Source organism: Talpa occidentalis, unplaced genomic scaffold (genome assembly GCF_014898055.3).
Source record: "Talpa occidentalis isolate TD23 unplaced genomic scaffold, MPIMG_talOcc4v2.1 talOcc4.3, whole genome shotgun sequence".
NCBI classification, from domain to species: domain Eukaryota; kingdom Metazoa; phylum Chordata; class Mammalia; order Eulipotyphla; family Talpidae; genus Talpa; species Talpa occidentalis.
The window spans coordinates 13,130,537-13,151,620 of NW_023603184.1; the positions used below are offsets into that span (position 1 = coordinate 13,130,537).

At 40.0% G+C, this 21,084-nt stretch overlaps 1 protein-coding gene across 8 annotated transcripts in view; it reads right to left on the reverse strand.

Annotated features, from left to right (window-relative positions):
- The window catches only part of CD44 (CD44 molecule (Indian blood group)), an 84,231-nt gene continuing 63,147 nt past the window's right edge, over positions 1-21,084 (reverse strand). The window contains exons 11-18 of one of the 8 annotated variants that reach the window (XM_037522468.2): positions 20,783-20,914; positions 18,466-18,567; positions 16,631-16,720; positions 15,579-15,785; positions 12,937-13,002; positions 9,920-9,991; positions 6,944-7,022; positions 1-1,048 (exon numbers count right to left, since the gene is read on the reverse strand). In XM_037522468.2, the coding sequence (XP_037378365.1) occupies positions 844-1,048; positions 6,944-7,022; positions 9,920-9,991; positions 12,937-13,002; positions 15,579-15,785; positions 16,631-16,720; positions 18,466-18,567; positions 20,783-20,914 (953 nt within the window). In that variant the 3' untranslated portion in view covers positions 1-843. The remainder of the gene's footprint in view (positions 1,049-6,943; positions 7,023-9,919; positions 9,992-12,936; positions 13,003-15,578; positions 15,786-16,630; positions 16,721-18,465; positions 18,568-20,782; positions 20,915-21,084) is intronic. The other 7 variants (XM_054699271.1, XM_037522463.2, XM_037522465.2 and 4 more) reach the window with 7 other exon arrangements.

The following is a 21,084-nucleotide window of genomic DNA, read 5'->3' on the forward strand; positions in this document are numbered from 1 at the left end:
CTTCCTCCATCTTCTTTGAGAGTTGCTTGAGTGGGGGCTCTGAGAAGACTTTTAAGGGGGACCATTCACAGAATTACCTGATGAGCTGTTGGAACCCAGTTCTTGTTGGTAAGAAAATGAAAGATCACAGCACAAAGGATTAAGATGGAAGAAGTACAGATGTTTATTGTGAATTGGTGGTTGATACCCTTTATGCCTCTGATAAAGTAAAAAAAAAAAAAAAAAAGCCATACATATCAAAGGACCTCCAGGGTTCAGTATTTCAAAATACAGATAAATAGCTTACTACAGATAAATAGCTTTACCCTTTGGGTATCTCCCAGAAGCATCTGAAAAATTTCCAGGGGGCCTGGAGAAGGGGATGTGTAGCCTGTACACTCGATTCCTGTGCCCCTGGAAAGCAATGCCCAGGGACTGGGCAACTGGAGGGGCAATATGGACCTATTCAAATTTTCTCCAGAGACCATTTGTGGCCCTGGGGAATGACCTTACCATGTAGCTATTACCTGGGAGGTGGATGGAGGGAAGGTTGGTGGTCGGGAATGGGAACATATCCTCCACTTTTGCTAGAGGCCACCCACAGCACACCCAGGAGGTGAGAGGCTTCTAGGTGGGAAATGGAGCCATTAAATTCTTGCCAATTGTTAATTGGACCCTCATTTCAGAAAGCAATGCTGTTTTTACAATTCAACTTGACTTTAAAAAACAAAAAGGAGTAGAAAATGTTATGCTAAAAAAAGATTCCCTAGAACAATCAGTAGCACATTGCATCTGTGAAGGGTCCCAACTCCCTGTAATGGTTGTCTCTGACTGTTGATTATTTCCAAGGTCATAGAGAAGGTGTTACACCCCAATCTTCATGTCCACATTCTGCAGGTTCCGTGTCTCGTCAGCTGTCATAATCTGGTCTGGGGTGTCTGTCGGCTCCTTGTTCACCAAGTGCACCATCTCCTGAGACTTGCTGGCCTCTCCATTGAGTCCACTTGGCTTTCTAGCTTCCACAGCTCCATTGCCATTGTTGATCACCAGCTTTTTCTTCTGCCCACACCTAAAATTGAGAAAGGGGCACAAAGAACCATCATTGGTCATCGTTGTTGCCATCATCATCATCACTACCACCACCACCATCTCTATCATCATCAGTAGGGCTTATGATGGCCTTGATAGGTTTCATAATACTGACCCTTAACAGTCAGTACTTATCAACAGCAAAAGCATCACTGGTAAACTTGTTAGAATACAAATTCCCAACCCCAATGCAGAAGTACCGAATAAGAGAACTCTAGAAGGGGAGGCCAAGATCTGTAGCAGAACAAACCCTAAAGGGTCATCTGAGGCACACTCAAGTGTGAGAATCAGTGTTCTCAACTGAAGGCAGTGTCAGTATCGTCCCTTGTTACCAGTGAAGAAACCCTGGTTCTCAGCAAATCAGTAAAATGATCAGGATTTAATTCCCGGGTGTGTCTGACTCCCAAGTCTAATCCTACCTTACTATACAATGGAAACAGTTTTTAAGCACTTGAGAAGTTTCTGAAGACTTGGATAAAACATCACCATGATGATTGTAAATCCTTCTGATGCAAGTATTTAAGAAAGTCCCATTACTTCCTCTCCCAGTCAACAGTTTTTTGTCCTGGTGAGATTATGATCATATATGTTGGGATTATGACTGCATGTGCTGGGAAGAATGAAACATTTTTCTAGAAGTACAAGCCATATTGGTTTTCCCTAATATGGGTTATTTTCCATATAACCCTGGATAGAGGAAGTTTAACTAAGACATATCCAAATCTTACACTGTTATTTTAAGGTTTCCTAGTAACATAATTTAAGGTTCAAATGCGGAAGATCTTCCATCTCTTCCATGGAAGAGCATGACCTTCATCTAGACGCTGCGTCACAGTGTTTGATAACATCGTCTCACTCCACTCAACCTGACACAATCTTCTTCCTTCCTGTAACATAATTACTGCTACACATCTAGAAGTCAGATTACACTTGACATAAGCAAAGGTAATAAGTCGCACAACCATGAGTAGGGTGGGACAGAGGAGACATGGGAAGAAATTTAGTGAATACCTCCAGAATGCTAAGCACATCACATGCTAATTTCAAGCAATCCTTACAATAGCACTTTACAGCAGCTGTTATTCCCCTTATTCAGCAGAGAAATTGAGATCCAGAAAGATTCAATAACTTTCTTGAAAATGGACAGAGTCAAGACACACTCAGTCAATATTCAAATCTAGACCTTTATGACCAGAAGCCTGGGATCTGCCCAACCTATTAATGCTGCTAACCATCTGGAGATTTGGAAACATCTTGAAGTGGGGAAGTGTTCACTTTGCCCTGGATATTTAGAGGTATAGAGACAAAGCCTCTATTCATGATCATGGGCTATTTCCTTTATGACTGCCAAGACCATAAACTTTAATCTCTTGTTTGGGGAAATAAAAATTATACCTCCCCAACAGGAGGTAGATCCTGTCTCCTCTTGCATGGGGCTTGATGAGGTTTGGAGGGCAGGATGCTTGAATTGTGCAGCAGATCACAGGGCTGCAGATATGGATGCAGTCCACATAGATGTGAGCAGGAGCTCAAATGGTTTGGTTTTGAGTGCTTAGTGCTGTGTCACCTGGGATAACTCCTGTAACATCTCTGAGCCTTAGTTTTCATCTGTAACAGCAGGCTACACATGTGCCAGCTTCACAGGATGTGGAAAGCCCTTGAAAATAAAACAGAGCCTGGCACTGGATACATGAGTCTGTAATTATTATTTGTTGCTCTTACAACTATGATGAGGAAACCAAGGACTTGGATAAGCCCTTAGCCCAGAATCTGGAACATAGGAAATGGTCAAGAAATGCCAGCTGTAACTAATATAACATGAACCATGTGAAATGGGTTTTGTTTGTTTCTTCTGGTTGCCTCCCCCTACCTTGTTATATTTACTATGAAGAGAACTTAAGAAGCTGAAGGTGGGATGGGATGTTTTTTGTATTATTTCAAATTCTTAGATGGTGTCTCAGATGTTCTTTGAAACAAAGGTGTCACATTAAAGTAATTCCCTTTGGCCACCTAATGGGTACTTGAGAAGTTGAATGAACTACTGCAGGAAAGCGATTTATAAGCATTTGAAAATATTTGCACCTAGGGTTGGGGGTGGGGACTAATGTTATCATCTAAAGGAAGATGATTTGGAAAGCGGGTAACATTTGAACAGGAATATGGTGCTCAGGTTCTGTTCTGGCTCTATCTCCCTCTGGAGTTATGTGTCTAGATTATCTGAGTTCTTCCAGGAAGGGAGAATGACAGTCATGAATAACTCAGTTCAGCATTTGGTGCTCCAGGAACTTAGTAAGTACTTTTAAAAGATACGTTCTAACTTTTTCATTATTTATAATTACAGGAATTTTAAAAGGAACATTAGTGCTGAAGGGGCTTCAGAGGTCATTCAGCCTGATTTTTTTATGTATAGCCCGAATACCAAGCCCAGTCAGTCAAGGGTACTGCCTGGAGCTATAGCACTAGTTACTGCAGGACCTATATAGTATCTACAACTTAGATTTTCTGAGTCTGAAGATCAGAACACTGTATCTTGCTTCACCTTCTCTCCCCTTAAATCTCAGGCTTTGACTGAGCACACAGTGACCTTCCCAGGAAAGGGTGGGCAGGCTGGGTGAGGTTTAGAAACCAGATAACTAACATATATTGAAGGCATAGAGGAATTTATCTTGAAAGACTTTTGTGGGGTAATTTTGTAACTTACGTCTCTTCTATTGGATGTCTCTGTACCATCCAATAGGATAATAGCAGGCAGTTATTTAAATTTAACCTAGCAAAATGAAATAAATTAAAAAATTCACTTCTTAAATCAAACTAGCCACATTTTGGGTGCTCAGATGCCACAAAGAGTTAGTGGTTATATATTAACAGAGCAGGTGGAAATATTTCCACTGCAAATCTCTGTTCTAGAAGGCAGAATGATGTCTATATGAAATAAATACAAATTACAGTGGGCTAATCTGCAGCATCAGGGAAGGAAGCCATGTCTAAATCCTGGAGCTTCATAGAAAGGACACATCAAGCAGAGGATGATGACTGCACACTGGGGCTTCCAGTGAAAGCTTGTAAAAACCTTTTCTGCATAAGCATCATAGAAACATTCTTCAATCATTCCTGTTTACTAAAACCTTTCTGGCAATGTTCTCAGGCCTTTCTGTCTTCTTCACATAAGTCAGCAGATTATTTAAGGGATAAGTACCAAACTTCTTCTCTTGGACCTCATCCAACATCTACCAACCCAGCTGTGAATCTTAAAATTATTGTTTGCTCTTAGGAAAAGTGAATAAAGTACGATTTCCAGTGGAAATCTGCAAATCAAGACTCTGGTTCCACGAAGAATAGCAAGGAAAAGTGGATGTAAAGGACAGATCTTGGAAAAGCTAAAGAAATAATAGGACTCCTAAAGCAACATCTTTAAGATGATGCCACTCAGATCACTTTATAATGGAAGTCCCTGGTCAGCTCTTGGACCTCAATTTGAGCAACTAATGTGTTGCCACTTTATTTGCTTAACCAGAATCCATATAACAGTGTATGACCCAGAGTATGTTCTCAATAACTTTTAGCTGTCTCAAATCCAGCAGGTCAATTATGCCACTGAACCTCAGGATTCTTCCAGGAAAAGATAGCCCCCTTTCTATTTACAATGTTCCTTTCTTCCTCACCACTGCTGATGGCCAGTAGAACAACTCAAAAAATGTTTCCTGAATAATTGTAGGTTTGTATTTTCAAACTAACTTTATCTGGTGAAAACAAACTTCTGAATCTCTCTAGAACATAACATTCGAAGCAAAAAGGCCCCGGCTTCTTAAGAGGATTAGGAATGGGCTGGAGGCTTGAGAAACACAGGGCACAGGTAGGGGCCTATGCTGTTAACCACCCTCGAGCTATATGACAAATCTGTTTTCGATTCTCAAATCAGGACACAGCAATTTAGGGTGTCCAAGCTGCCACTTTCTTGCTTTGCTGGATCCTGAGTGGCCCCAGTTTTCCTGTTGCTAGGGTGACTGCTAATTGGTGGGATGAGGGGGTGGGCAGCAAGGCCCCTCTTGCTGCTGGCATGATGCAGCGTGATGAGTGAGCTAACCAGCTCTGTCCACATTCACACTGCCCTCAGAGACAGACAGCTGAGATGCTTCTCTGAGGGCCTGTCAACAGCATCCCTGGCCAACGTTTCTATGGTGACATGTGCGAAGCTTATGGCCTGTGTATGTGAGCAGAAGGAGTGCATTCTAGTGCCTGGAACAAAGGGACTAATTTCAAACAACAGGAAATTCATTTTTAATTGAGCCAAAATCATCCCAGAGAAAAAAAGGAGGCAGAGGGAAAAAGCATAAAGATTTTGTAGGAGCTCCCTCAAGTCACATTAAATTCAGCCAAAAAAAAAACAAAAAACAACTTCCCATTTAGTCATAGGCGCTTCTAGGAGGTCTTCCAGATTTTCTTTTCTAGTTTTCACACCTTATACAATTGACTATCATGACTAATCTTTTTTTTTATTATTATGCCCTCAAAGATATAGATAGCAACATAGCTATCTGGCTTAATATAGTAGTTTTATTAACTTGTGCCAGTGGAAAGCAACACTTTCAATTTCCTCAGATAATTAAAGAATTAGAGATACTGCACGGATTGCACAAGGCGAGGGAATTAGCTGTCTGTTGCTTGCCAAAAACCAACAAGAAAGATTTTACAGTTTTCTCCAAACTGAGGAGCATTTTCTAGCCTGTTAGATGATCCAGTGAATCATCAAAGGTGGCTCTGCTTGGAAATACAATTCTTTTACCTCAGAAGAAGAAATCATAAGGGACTTTTAAAAAAAGGTTTAATATGCCTATTCATATACTTGGAGAAGAAGAAGGAAACTTTAAGTGACTTAGATAGGAAATATAGACTCAACTTTCGGGGTGCCGCTATTAACATCCATTTCCTCTGTTGCTACAATTATTGTTTCCTTAATTTCACTTTAATTAGCACTATTTCTGGAGCCTGGTCACTGCTGTACTAGGTACACATGCCATTTAAATAACTTCCAAAATAATAGGCCTGGGTTGAGGTAGGGAGGCAGAGAGGCCTTTGAGATTTGAAAACAGCCCAATTGCCAGGTCTAGGAATTAACTATCTTTATTTAGAATTTCCCAAGGAAATTTCTTCATCGTTTCATAGACCTCATCGTCAGGAGGCTTTGGGGTTTTTTTTTTTTTTTTTTTGTGGGACCCTCGCTGGTGGTCGGGGATCGAACTGGGGCTACAGAGGCTGCGGGCAGCCTCGCAACCCAGCGCTTAACCGCTGCGCCACCAGGGGAGTCCCGAGGCTTTTCCTTTTTTTAACTGAAGTTTCCAGACAATAAAAAATAGTGTCATTACAAAAAACAAAGAGCACATGAAAACACAAACTTGCTATAGGGAACGGTTCTAGAATGTTCCAGGGGCCTCAGTCAAACTAAAGTGGATGACCAATCCCTGGGTCTTTATATATAAATACATATATTTTGTCTGATGATTCAATAGTGAATATATGACTTTATGTCTTCCTGGTGAGATATTTTATAGTTTTGATCAGAGTCTATGGATTTACGTTTCCACCAAATTAAAACCCACAAAAGATTCAACTATTTAAATTTAGTGGCCCAAATCATCAGTGTGTCTCTTTCTCTAAAGAATATCCCAGGGTTTTTTAAATTGCATCTTGCACATGGATCTCTGAAATCTTGTCAAAACCCAGGCTTTGATAAAGGAGATCTGGGGCAGGAATTAAGAGTCTGCATTTGTAACAAGCACCAGGGTGCAGAGGCTGATGTTTCCAGGGGACACAAGGACATAGAACCTAAGAGCAAGTGATGACCTTTCACAATCAAAGGCTTGGAATAGCCCCTTACCTTCTTCGACTGTTGACAGCGATGCAAACTGCAAGAATCAAAGCCAGGGCCAAAAGGGATGCCAAGATGATCAGCCATTCTGGTGTGAGTGAACCGAAAGACATGTGTGAGCTTGGGAAATATGCTTAGTAAAAACAAAAATGCACTTATTAATTGACTTAATCCAAACAAGAACCAGTCAGCACTTCGGATATGTCCAGCCAACAGGCAGCTAATGCTGGATGAGCGATTTTGCTATAGGTGTTTGTCCAACAGGCCTCTTGTTTTAATCTCTTATCATCAGTCAGGATTTCCAAAACTCCACTTCCCCAGGAGAAACAAATCCAAAAAAGTATAGAATGATCTGTTGGAACTTGTAGATGCCTTTGGTGCAATATTATTAAATAGAAGGAAATTTATGCTTCCCTAGAAAAGAACATTCCTTTCCTATGTGAGAACATCCATCTTACATTTTAATAGTCAACACAATTGGAGACTGCATACTAGTGAGTGGGGCAAAGGATACTCCATGGAGGGATACATTTGTACACACCCATGAGTGGGGTCATTTGAAAATTTGTCACAAACCTTCAAAATGTACATGCTTTTTTTTTTTTAAGATTTATTTATTTATACAAGCACTGGGTACAGTCAGAATCACAGGAGAGTGAGAGAATTCACCAGAGCCAGAGCGGGGAGCAGAACAGGCAGAAGGACCGAAGTACACGGCTGAGGGGAGCAGCAGGCAGCAGGAGAGGTCTGCGCACCATAGGGGACCCTCCTCCGATGGCCAGGGAGCAGCCGGGGAATGAACCAGCGCCACAGAGGCTGCGGGCAGCTTCCCAACCCAGCGCTCAACCGCTGCGCCACTGGGGAGGCCCTGTACATGCTTTTGACCCAGCAGTTATACTGCAAGAATGTACAGGGAATCTCAGAATTAGCTACAGTGGTATTCATTACTATGTTACTTACAAATGTAAAAGTTGGGAACAACCTACTATCCAAGAGTAAGGGATTGGTTGAAGAAATTAGGGCGTAATCATTGTATTATGTACTAAAATGCAGGGAAAAAGTAGTTAATAGCAGTGACTGCTGCGGCCAACCAGTTTGGCAGAACCTAGGCTATAATTTCACTTTTTTGTATATAAGTTACATTGAGAAATGACAGGAAGGACTCATGAAAATGGTGAACTTGGTATTTCTGGATGACTTCTATTTCCTCCTGTTTAGCTGTACCATCTAAAGTATCACTGATAAGGCCTCCCCGGTGGCGCAGCAGTTGAGCGCTGGGTTGCGAAGCTGCCCGCAGCCTCGGCAGCGCTGGTTCGATCCCCGGCTGCTCCGCGGCCACCAGAGGAGGGTCCCGCATGGCGCGTAGACCTCTCCTGCTGCCCGCTGCTCCCCTCAGCAGTGTACTTCGGTCCTTCTGCCTGCTCTGCTCCCCGCTCTGGCTCTGGTGAATTCCCTCACCCTCCTGCGCTTCTGACTGTACCCAGTGCTTGTATAAATAATAAATAAATAAATCTTTAAAAAAAAAATAAAAAATAAAGTATCACTGATAGTTACATACAACTTATGAACTAATCACGTTATAACATATTTTAAAATCAAGCTCTAACAGGATACAAATAAATTGACAAAAAAAAAAAATAAATTCCTTTGCCCAGTAGGCTGTATGCCGTGCCATGAACTAGAACTTGAGCAGCAAGCAAGATGGGAAGTCATGCTTTTCTTTCTCCTTTTTAAAAACTTTTAAAAACAAAATTCTTAGGCACTTAATCCTTTAAAATCTAATATAGTCTAGAAAAAGTTAAAGAACCTGTACTCATTAGCTTTGAATCTTGGGCAAATTTCAAGAGTAATTTTTTGATATTCCATGCACAGAAGGTAAAAATCTTAGCGCCTTCACTACAATATGCAGAAATGGAGGATCAGCGTTTCCTGGGGTTCACTAGCTGGAGGAGGTCAGTCATGGTCAATTCTTTGGGAGACTTGACTGTCCTCTGACTTCTGTTTCTGCATTGCCTTTGCCTTATCTCTACCTGGTTAGGTGAGCGTGAGGAGGGTGGTAGAGTCAGGAGGTGGGGAGGCACATAGGAGGTGCCATTTCTGTCATATCCCCTGCTCTCTGGTTCTGAGATGGCCACAATTGTGCTCACTGAGCTGGGAAGAATTCTGCCTCTTGCTTACAGCCAATTGCAGCCCACTCATCCTGGCAGCTATGCCCTCTTTACACCCAGGCAGAGACCAGGGGCAGGACTCACAGACATTGCTCCCTTCCCCTGAGGAGGATTCAGTTTGGAGAGCTCTGAAGAGAGGTGGATCAAAAGGATAATTTAGAACCCTAGGAAAGCCCTTCTTATTTTTGTAACATCCCACCCACTCCTGCTTACACATGCTCAATTTTGAGCCCAAGTCAAATAAAGAATTTGCCTCAAATTCCTTAAATCTTGATGCTCTGAAGAGCAAAGAGTCCCCACACCCTTGCTGTCTATGCAACACACCCTGAAGTTTCTTCTCTCTGGGTCAGTAAGGGCTGTTGCTCGAGAAAAAGAATGTTTTATTCCACGCAACACACATGATCCTGGCATCTTCTCACTGTGATGTGAGAGGAAAATTGCATGCAATACCCCCACACCCAAAAGAAAGGGGCTTGGGAGAGGAAGAACCTGGGTATGATGTGGAAATTCCTGGGTGATTGATCATTTGGGAAGGAAGCTGTAGTAACTAAGAAGGCACTTTTAGGGGACAGGCCAGGGATAGGTTTCAATATGAACTTAACCAATCAATAAACCTAGGAAAACAAGAATGTTCCATATTTTCTTATGAAGAGGGCAAGTGCTATCTTCATTCTTTGCTTACAAAAAGCAGCAATCATGTCCAAAAGTTGGACATTCAGGGGAATTAGTCTATTCTTTCTTTCTCGAACTTTCAGAGAGACTTGCTTTTAGCCTCCTGGTTTTTTGTTTGTTTTTTGCATCACAGCTTGAAACTCACCTGGAATTTGAGGCCTCCTCATAGGACCAGAGGTCGTGTTTAGCCCACCATCTCGACTTCCACTTGAGTGTCCTAAGGAGAAAAACAACATATCTCAACTAAAGTCTGGAACACATACAGTTGCTTACAGGGCATAAGACAGGGACAGCTCCTACCTCTGTATCACTGAGAACCTACTTATAGATTTAAGCCAGAGACCTTTATAACATGTTACATGAAAGACATGATATTTGAAAATTTCCTACTAAAATGAGATTTTTTTCTCCTATGAAATGGAAACTCACTGCAGAATCCTGAAAGTCTCCAGGGAAGAAAAAAAGAAAAAGAAAAGAAGTCTGTCTGGCTAATCAGAGGATAAAGACCGCCAAGCCTTAAATGAAAAGCTTTCCTCCAAGAGTCAGCCTTCAGCCTGTGCATGGTGGATGCTGAAGTCTTGCTTACCATGGCTATTTTGGATAAAAGGGTTCCACTTAAGTAATCTGATGTTTGTTGATCCCAAAAAGAAGCAAAGTAAATTCTTACCAGACGTTTGGCTGTTTCAGCTTACTCCACCACATTTTGACAGTGGTCTTTTGCTTTAGAAACCTCACAAAGAATCCCAACTACTTTCTCTGGCTCCCAGAATCCTTGGTCACTAACAGGTTTTCACCTCCATGAGTTATGTGATATTGGCCATTTAAACAGGAGATCTTTGGCCTTAAAAACCAGCTAAGAGGTACAGTTACTCTCACTGGTCTTCTCTGACTCACAGCTGCCTTTGATATTTGAAAGGGAGACCATTAATGGATCTTAATCTCTTTATTTTGATTTTCATAAAAAGCACTCCCAGCAAGGAAAGATCTGGGTGTGTGCACAGCAAGATGAAACCTCCTGTTTGAACAATAGACACCTGCACGAGAGTCAAACAAAAGAGACCACTCCCGCCCACCTGATTCTCACTTTAAGTAAAAAATACCACAGAGGGTGGACAAGATACAGCAGGTCTTGCCTTGCACCCTGGAGATCTGCAACTCCAGCCGGGGTTGGACTGGCCAGCAGAGCAAGTTCTGCAATGAGGGATACTTGACACTCCAGTTGAGAGATGAGCTCCAACCAGAGATGTATGCACAGAGATAATTCAACTGGCGGCCACTGTGGGGAAAACTGCCTAGGATAGTCCTTCTTGAACTCTAATGAAACCCACCCAGTGGGTGGGGGAAATCTGGTGAAAATGCAGATGTTGGGTCAGTAGGTTTGGGGTGGCTGGGGATTCTGCATTTCTAACCAGTAAGTAGATGATGTGCCTGCTGCGTGGTCTGAGGAGCAGGAGTGGTTTAGCTAAGGTTTCTTGGTTTTAGTAAGCATGCCTTTTAATAACAACTCCCTTTCATTTCCAAAATACTTTCATATTCCTGATATCTCCTTTTCTTCCTAAGAACTCTAAGAGGTAGCTGAGAGGTAGGTGTCCTGGTCTCTGTTTTACTAATAAGGAAAGGCTAAAGCTCCCTCTTAAGGTCCCCAGGTTACCTGGGGGCTTTGGTCTTTGCTTCAGAGGCGTTTCTAATGAGTCTCTGCATCTGCATGCCCTTCCATAAAAGGGTATCACTTAAGTCACTGTATAAATAGCCATTTTCACATTTGCTCTATGTGGGTGAGCATAGAGCGACGCTAGCCCTGATGTAGGTCTGATGGGAGAGAACACCAGTTCAAATGGATGCCCTGGTTTACGTGGGGCCCTGTGCTGGTGGTGCTGGGAGAGACCACGGTAAGATAGCATTGGCAGAACCTTTCAGTCACCCCGGTGTTAGTGGTCACAAGTAAGCCTGCCGCATCAAAATTTTGCTGCTTGGAGTCATGTTCTAGGTATGATCTGAGTCACAGTAAACAGGAATCCATTTAATAAAATGCATGGCAGAAGTTATGGTCAATCTGAAGAACTTTCTCTGGACTACATTTCTGAGAGGCCATGTGAGACCCAGCTCCAGTGCTCATCCCACTAGTCATGCCAGCTCAGCCAGATACTACCTCTGAGTGCTGGTTTCCTCCTCTGTAATATGGGAATAATAAAAACACTTAGGTAGATTACAGGATTTGTAGGATGATCAGAAATTAATAAATAACAGGGCCCCCCCTGATGGCCTAGGGGTTAAGTCTCAGCACTATCACTGCTATAACCTGAGTTCGATCCCCCCAGGGACCTAACCCACGTGGCGCAGCAGACCTCTCCTGTCTCGCCCACTGCTCCCCTCAGCAGTGTATTTCAGTCAATCTGTCTGTTCTGCTCCCCACTCTGTCTCTGGTGAATGCTTTTACCCCTTGTACCTCTGGCCTACATACCAGTTCTTCTGTGCAAAAAAAAAAAAAAAAAAAAAAAAAAAAGCTAATGACAGATAAACCATATGAAACTGATAATATTTGAGGACCTATAAAAACATCAGTTTCACAAGGTCCTACCTAATACCTGAAAGTGTTTAGAACAAAGCCAACAGCACAAAATACTTTCTCAATAAATGCTATCATTATGTCATGTGCTTGGGGTTATGCTAAATGCTTTGTCTTTAAAACAATGCCCTGTGATGATGATCATTATCCCAATTTTATTGCTTAGAAAATTGAGTCACAGATGTTTAAGCAACTTCCCCTGTTAGTATGTGCAAAAGCTGGGATTAAATCCAGACTGTTCTTACTCTAAAATCCATGTTCTTAGTAACTCTGGTGTAGTGCAATGTCAAATTGAGATCCTGCTCGAATTCTTCCTGATCTTTTCAGAGAGAAGAATTTTCTCCAAAGCAATAGTTCTTAGAGTACACAGCATCACAGGGAATGTATAAGAAATACAAAATCACAGGCCCCACCCCAGTCAGATCTACTGAGTCAGAAGCATGAAGGATGGGATCCAGTAGTGTGATTTATAAGGCCTCTCATTGATTGTGATGCATGCTAAGTTTGAAACTTCAAAACACTCTGATTCACACTTCATTAATAAACAGCAGGTTTGGTGGTGATAACAGTCAATGACTAAGGCAACTCTAACTCACCAGCTGACTCTGATCCATGGGTGGTATGGGAATCCCCGCTGGGTTCAAAGACTGAGTCCTGGTCTTCTGTAAAGAGAAATCAGGACAGGTTCAGTACTCCATATTCCAGTGTTTTCTCCTGGTTGTGTTTTCATTCAGGCTTTTAAAGGTAATCAAAAAATGATGGTCAAGGAGCCTTGAATGGGTCCACAGTATTAATTACTGTTCATTGATAAATCCATTGATAGTGGGCTAGAGCTTTAATTCAAGTTAGGAAACTGGGACAGCACAGACCGCAAGAAGTGTGGCTTTGGTAGAAATCCAGTAACTGTAACACTATAACAAAAATGTTGCAATGTCTTTACAAATCTGAGGTTGGGACTTGATACTTTATCTTTGAAATAAGGAATATATGCTTTGGATAATGGCACATGTGATCATTGGGAATAGGTGTATGCTGTGGCTTAAGGCATGGGATATTTAAAGAGATCTCTCCAAGGCAGAGTAATAGAAACATGTTTTGATGTGCCATAAAGAAGGTTGGGATGGAATTATATAAAGATTCAAAGAGAAAAGTCAACTGCTTATTTAGAAATAAAGAGTGAAAATAAGTGAAAAAGAAATGCAGAGATGACAACTAATGTGTGAATAATGTGTACTTGGTTATTGTAATACAATTGAAATAATAGTATTTTCAAAAATTGAATCAGTATTTTCAACACCAAAAATTAATATAATCCCATCTTCTCAAAAGTCTGTCACTGGAAGCTTTAGATTTAGACATACTCTTGAATTGTTAAAATCTGGATCCACAGGTCAAGTCTTGGATTAAGCACATAGAAACTCCACTCTTCTCCCTCCTCCCCAACATTTTCCAGAACCACATAGGAATCTTTGAAAAAAAAATCATAGGATGACAGTTTCACAAAATGGTCAGTCACCCATTATATAGGAACCTATAAAAAATTACACAATAATCTGATCAGTGTGTTCTTCCTTGATTGGAAAAGATGGAGGTAGGTGACCTGTATTCTCTCTTGTTATTGCATAGAGGAGATAGATCGCTTTACTCCTTGGTTTATGGTTAGAATAATTGAAAATAGCACTTTTCAGCTAAAACACATCACCACCACCACCATCGCTGCCACCATCACCACCACCAGCACCACAATTCCAAATGTTTCCACTATTATGTGAAGCATAAGAAGGACTGGGGAAAATGTATAGGAGGAAGTGAGTCTTATCAGAGTACTTTGGAAGAAAACCAAGAATAAGAGTGGGATGATTTACTGATCACTCAATCCATGGAGAACTATGGGGGAAATCTATCTGTACCACCATGGAATGTAGAAGGAATCAGAGTAAGTGAATATGAACTTTGTAGAAAATATTTTATTTACTGACAGGCTATGTAATCCTTCTAGAATAATGAAATAATTAAAATTGTCATTTACATTTAAATTCATTAAATTGCACAATAGGTCTTATTTTGCCAAAGGAAACCAGGCGGTACTCTTTCTCCAGAAGAATAAAGACAATGCTACTTGGAATGTTTAGTAATTTAGGGCAGAACCATACTAAATGAAGAGCCAAATGGTGTAAGAACATTTGCCTCGCCAATAACGCCAAGTTTCATATGGTCTAAAATTGATTTTCCTTGACGCACTAGGAATGAGCATCTCAGAGGAAAGACTTCAGGGTTTTCCCACTCTGCTCATCCAGAGCAACACAGCTGTGTTCTGTTTTATATATTGCTTTCTCAGAAGATTTCCTCCCCTTTTTTGGGGGGGAATAGATGGTTCTCTGTTACTACATATATATTTATATACTTGAAATCATTAATCTTTAATATGCCTCAGTGGCTGGGTAATGAGCACCTGAGTAGCAAACACTAGGAGGGGAAAATCAAATTTTAGTTTTTTTGGCAGAGTGGGTATTTTTCCAGATCCCATTTCTTCAAAGTTAGTTTCTCAATGCAAAAGAAGAACAAAGAAAAACAGAAGTAGAGAAGACTGCTTATTTGAGAGGTACTCCCATTCTCGTTCGAGGTCCACGTCAAACTTAATTGAGTAAGTCATGCTCAGTCATCTGTTTGCCATCACAACGCGAGAAATGGTGCGTATGCTTAAGTAACAGATGAACACATAGTTTGAAATGTACATCACAAAAAGAAGAGGTGTATCCACAGTCCTTCACCAAAAGCAAAATTCACCAATCCATCACCAATAAAAGATAGTAATTTCAGAGCACAGATCTCATTCTCTGGAAATTATTCACATGTTAGATAAAAGCTTACTGAAAAGGCAGCATATATTAGTTGAATCAAATGAAATTACAATATTTAACTATTTGACCTACAATAATAATGATTTCATGTGGTTCAACTTAATATATCACAATATCAGGAAAAGACAAAGAAAGAAATTCTACCATAACAACCAAGTCACAAAAATAAATGAAATGACAATGGGACATGAAAACACTTTTTATCTGAAATAAATACAAGTTTACTTAACCTGGAATGAACACAAGTGATGAAAGACATTCCCATGTGGTAAGTCAGTCTAATCATAGCCTATGCAGAAAATTCCCTCTGTAATATCAAAATATTTGTTCTTTCTCTCAATGGAGAAAGCAAATCAGATAACAATTGTCCAAATTACCTGGTAAGGAACGATCAACATTAAAATTGGAATCTCCAACAACAGTAACTTCAGTAACTCCAGGGGCCCCAGTATAAAGAGGAGTCACTGGGATGTGGGTCCTGATATCTTTTGTGTCTGAGGAATGAGAAGTAGAACCTTCCACTGAAGTAGTTGAGTCTTCAGGATGACTTCCGCCATTTCCTTCAACTGTGCCATCATTTCTATCTGTGGAAGTGCAGTCATGGTAAACCCACATTCATAAGACCACCAGCAGTCATGTGCTTGTCTTTAGAACATGCAATTGCTACAAAAGCTTTTCATGTATTATGGATGAACACAGAGCCAAAGAGTGAAGTTTGTTACATTATTGAACAGAGTCAATTTTATAATTGACACCTGGACATCACTCAACCACAGAAAATTTGGCGATCCTAGTACCCAGGTGATGCATTGTTCAACATCTGTCTGGATTATTAAAGCAAGATTGATTGCCACTATAACTGTGACCTTGAAGTCAACTCAGGTACTAGATAATTTGAGCTCTTACTCAATTAGATCCACCTTTAATGCAGTTGAGGAAATAAATCACTTAATTGAATTATGCTGCCTGCAACTGGAATAGCAAACACAAATTTTTAAAGACCTGAGACTTTGATTATTTTCTTTTTGCCAGAAGGACATTGCTTAGTCACCAGCACCATGGATTTATTGTCCAGAGAATAAATGGTAAAATATCATTAATGCAAGGGAAATAGAAAGTGATACCTTGATAGTCCAAATCTTTACATCAATTATAAATCATATATAGGTGACCTGTTATTTTTTAATCAAGTCACTGACAGTTTAAGGAAACCAACCTTTCAGAAATGAAGTTTGCACTTAATGTACAATGATTTCAAAGAGGCCTTCAAAGCAGAAAAATCAGAGGACCATCACCAGCCACACCTTATGATCAAAAGTAATAACAGAACAGCAGTCAATTAATGTACCACCACCAAAGACACTGCAAAAACACCGATTATTTGTTGGTTTATGAATAGCTGAAACCAACTGGGGATTATAATCCTTACTGCTAGATGTTGGAGTAGAAGTCATTGGATGGTCATTATCTTCTTCCAAGTCTCCTTGTAATGTAGAGAAACTCTGCATATGACTCTGTTCTGTTTCAATGAGGGATGAAGTCAGCATTAATTTAAGTCATGAAACAAATCTTATTATCTGCCAACAGGAAGGGTCCAGCTATTTTAATGTCAAATTGATCGAGGCATTGGAATACCAAGGTTTACGCATGCCATTTTCCTCTGATTGATAGAAATACACAACAGATTTTCTATTTTGTGTTTATTTATTTCCTAAAATCCTTTGCTTTTTAGTATAACCAACAAAGGTAAAATGCCATGGTGAAGCCTGGGCCGAAATTATCCACTCTGGATCATCCTGGCCCAATACTAGCATTGCTTCCAATCACTCAACACAGAGATATGGAAAAAAGAGTGCTTGAATTCCAGTGTTTCTACCAACTATCAAGAGCCCCTTATTATACAGGTCAAGAAGTGTGACTGTAGAGAAAACAAACCCCATGAGTGCAGGTAGTATTGTAATCACAAAAAAGGAAGAAGTTGATCTAGAAGCACCTGCTCAAGTAACTCATAGCAGAATTATAAAAGGAAATACTAAAGTACTGCCTAAGGAAGATTAAATGGAGGTTGACTTTTACTCTTTTATCAAGTTTTCTTTCTTATCTGTGGATGGGATTCTCATCACTGCACTGAAATGCCAAGAAACGCTTGCCTGGGCAAACACAGTGCTCCCACTGACATTATCAATATGAGCTTGAACTGTTGCCCATATCTGAAATCATGTTAACTGTTTTGAGTTAATTTCTTTTGTATTCTTCTAAGAAAGGCACTGACCTCTGAGTTACAGGTGCAAGCACTTCATTAAGCTCACTCTTAAGCCAAGACCACCACCAAGTAAACATTATATCCAGGAGAGAGACATCCACCAAGATCCAAACCCACATCAGAATAACAGTCAACAGAGGCATAACATGGAAATACAAGACCCTCCTTCGGCAAGAAGGCTTCTTATGCTTATTTGCATCTCCTTTCAGGCTTAACACTGTGCTGTTTACATTGTTGATGATAAGCACATGCTTGCTTATTTTTCCGTTGGCCTAAAAAGGCTCACATGAGCAGAGCAATGAGGCCCTCTTAATTCTAGATTTCTTTCATATTCTGTCAAAGAAACTATGAATGACTTTAGGCTGATCTCTGGATAACCTTGTATATGGTATGGAATTTAAGGCTTCTAGAATTTTGGCATTGCTTCAACCAGATCCTCAGTGATAGTATGAGATATTAGCAAAAGCTGCTCTTTGTTTCCTGGGCCCTGTCATCTTTGTCAATTGTCAAAAACAGTATCTTCCTCTCTTCTGTAGGTTTATGTGATTTTTCTACTATCTATGATTATCTGGTCCAAAAATACCTTTGACAACTATTAAAACAATCCTATCTGTCTTGAACGCAGGAAAATTGGGAATCAAAGGAGATGGGCAGTTAAAACATAAAGAAACCATTGTCCTGACTGTGGTCTTGTGTTTCACTGACTAACCACTTAGTGAAGGAAAATCAACTTAAATGGAGTCCCACACCCTAGCTGGTTATTTTCTTAACATAAAGTCAGTGAATCTGGAAAGCAACAAGACTGAAGGCAAAATCAGGTTTAAAGAACCCCATCAAGAAAATATATACAATGAAACAGCTTTTATGCTCTGGGCTGAGCTAAGCCACATAGCAATTGCATCCATCCACCACCAAGCTCTATTTCTGAGCCAATGTGAGCAAGAACTAAGGCAGGAATACAGAATACAGATCAATAAAGGGCTGATTGTCATTGTCCTTACGAGTTGTGATTGAAAAGGGTCCTGGCCTCTCCAAGTCTTCCACCCAACCTGTATTTTGATCTTCAGAAGGTGGAAGTGTTGTACTATCACTGGTGTCCATATCTGAAGGAATTAAATCATCGTTATTACTTGATTTGCTAAACCACTACCTGAGGGTGGTCTATGGTCTACAGTCAAATTATTTTTATATTCAACCCTGTACAAGAAATAAGGAAGTATAGACTAATTCATGTCTTTAGAATTAGAATATATGATGGGCCTCCCCGGTGGCGCAGTGGTTGAGCGCTGGGTTGCGAAGCTGCTCGCAGCCTCTGGAGCGCCAGTTCGATCCCCGGCTGCTCCCCGGCCACCGGAGGAGGGTCCCACATGGCACGCAGACCTCTCCTGCCGCCCGCTGCTCCCCTCAGCAGTGTACTTCGGTCCTTCTGCCTGTTCTGTTCCCCGCTCTGGCTCTGGTGAATTTTCTCACCCTCCCGCGCTTCTGACTGTACCCAGTGCTTGTATAAATAAATAAAAATAATTAAAAAAAAAGAATTAGAATATATGACTGTTTCTTCAAAGGAGTATCATAAGAAATAACTGGCTTTCATTTAAGCTATGATTTTGTTTATTTTTGCTGAGTCTAGATAAACTCTAAATGAGCACATGGTAGGCTTCCCAAGTCTTGCAGAGACAGAAACAGACTCATGTGTGACTTGTTCCATTTCAAACTCACTGTTTTTCTTATGGACATACATGCAATCTGACACGTGGAGAAAAGACTCAGTAAGCAGTTTCAGGCACCATTTTTTCACATCCCCTTACTTGCAAAAGAACTTTTTTACAGCTCTCTTCCCTCATTTAGTCCTCTTTCACTTCACAAAGTGAATGTGCCCATAAAAAATGATATTATCATCAAACAGGACCTAGATGGAGGCTACAAGGAGTATCCACAGGCAAGAAATAAACAGTAGATGTCAATGAATCTTTCTTCCCATAAACACAATTAATTTGCAATTTAGTATGTACAATAAGTGGTACAGAAATTTCCCTAAAATATTTATCAATGTTTCTAATAATGATCACAAATTGATTTTGCTGAAATAATAAGCCCTGGGTTAAGTAGAGGACAAATATAAACACCATCACTATTGCTAACCCTCTGATTTAAAGTTCACCCCACATTGATGCCTCTGGAGAGATTTAATGAGTTCCAGATGACTCCAGGAGAAAATACTGGAATATTGGGTACCCATATCTACACTGAATTCTTTATACACAAACAGAAAAGATAATCAAGATCTTATAGAACAAAATGTGGTTGATTTTCTTATCCCAAATTTCATGTCCTTGACATGTTGTTCATCAATCTAATGGACTCTCTTTCTATTCATCAGGCTGGAGATGTACTATTAATTCCAAGGAAATGAAAACATAAAAACTATTGGATTCATTTTGGATATACCTTTGTTCAATTCAATACTAGAGACATTGTCATTGCACTCTTAGTAATTTCAGTAAGATTTGTGCTATGCATATCCTTGGAAGTTGTAATCCAGATGATAATTTGTCTATCTGTCTATCTATCTATCTATCTACTATCTATCAATTTTGATAAAGGAAGAATTCCTTTTGAATGGAAAATTGGTCAAAATCACAATCTCCCAATCTTTTAGAACTACAATTAACATCTTTCTCTCTCTTCCTCTCATTTAATTGTTTTTAAATTGTTTATAGGTAAATATATTTAAGAAAACAGGGATTTCATTCTTATAAAAGTTGTCTACTCATTAAATTCACAAACATTCACTTAGGACCAAGAGTGACCTAAACCTTAAGTCACTGGGCATATTTATCTCTAAATGTGGCAAATGTAAATAACAAGGTTTTGTGCTTTTTTGTTATTTTTTTTTTTGCAATGAGTACTTATTAATTTTTTATCCTCTAAGATTTCCCTACCAAAGCAAGTTTTATTTGGGGGCCTATAATGGAAATAATCATTACAATGGAAATAGTTACTGAATATACCACTTCACCCTTATAAAAACCCTCCTCTTAAAAGTAAATGGAAAAGAAATCTTGAGATTTCTCCTTTGGAGAAAATAATTTCCACTTTCATCATCTTAGGATTAATTCTTCTTTATCCATCCTGCCAAATTCCTCTCTCTCGGTGTACAATTTCATATTCACAAGAATGTACACATGACTTCTAAGAAGGGACTTCAGTTTTCATAGGAAAGTAGACTGGTCTAAAACCAAGGACTTATTTCTAAAGAATAGCTATTTGATAGCTTTCAAAAGCATAATATATAATTTTTAAAAGCTCAGAGGCTATTACCCATATTCCCTTGTGTTTGATGACCTTCTCCCATTGGATGTGAGACTGAGTTGAAGAAATTATTCCAGGAACTGTCCTCTTGACTCTGCGTTGTCATCCTTTGACTTGGATGGCTTTCATGGGCTGAGGTTGCTGTGATGACGCAGTTCAAGCAATTGTCAAAGCGTTAATCAACATTTGGCCAGGAATACACTGACTTATTAAAAAAGACTTTATTTTCTAGAAAAGAAAATGAAACTATCTTCTGAGAAGGCCAGAAAGTTGCATAAATGCAGATTGTGTTAGCAAGTATAGATCCACTC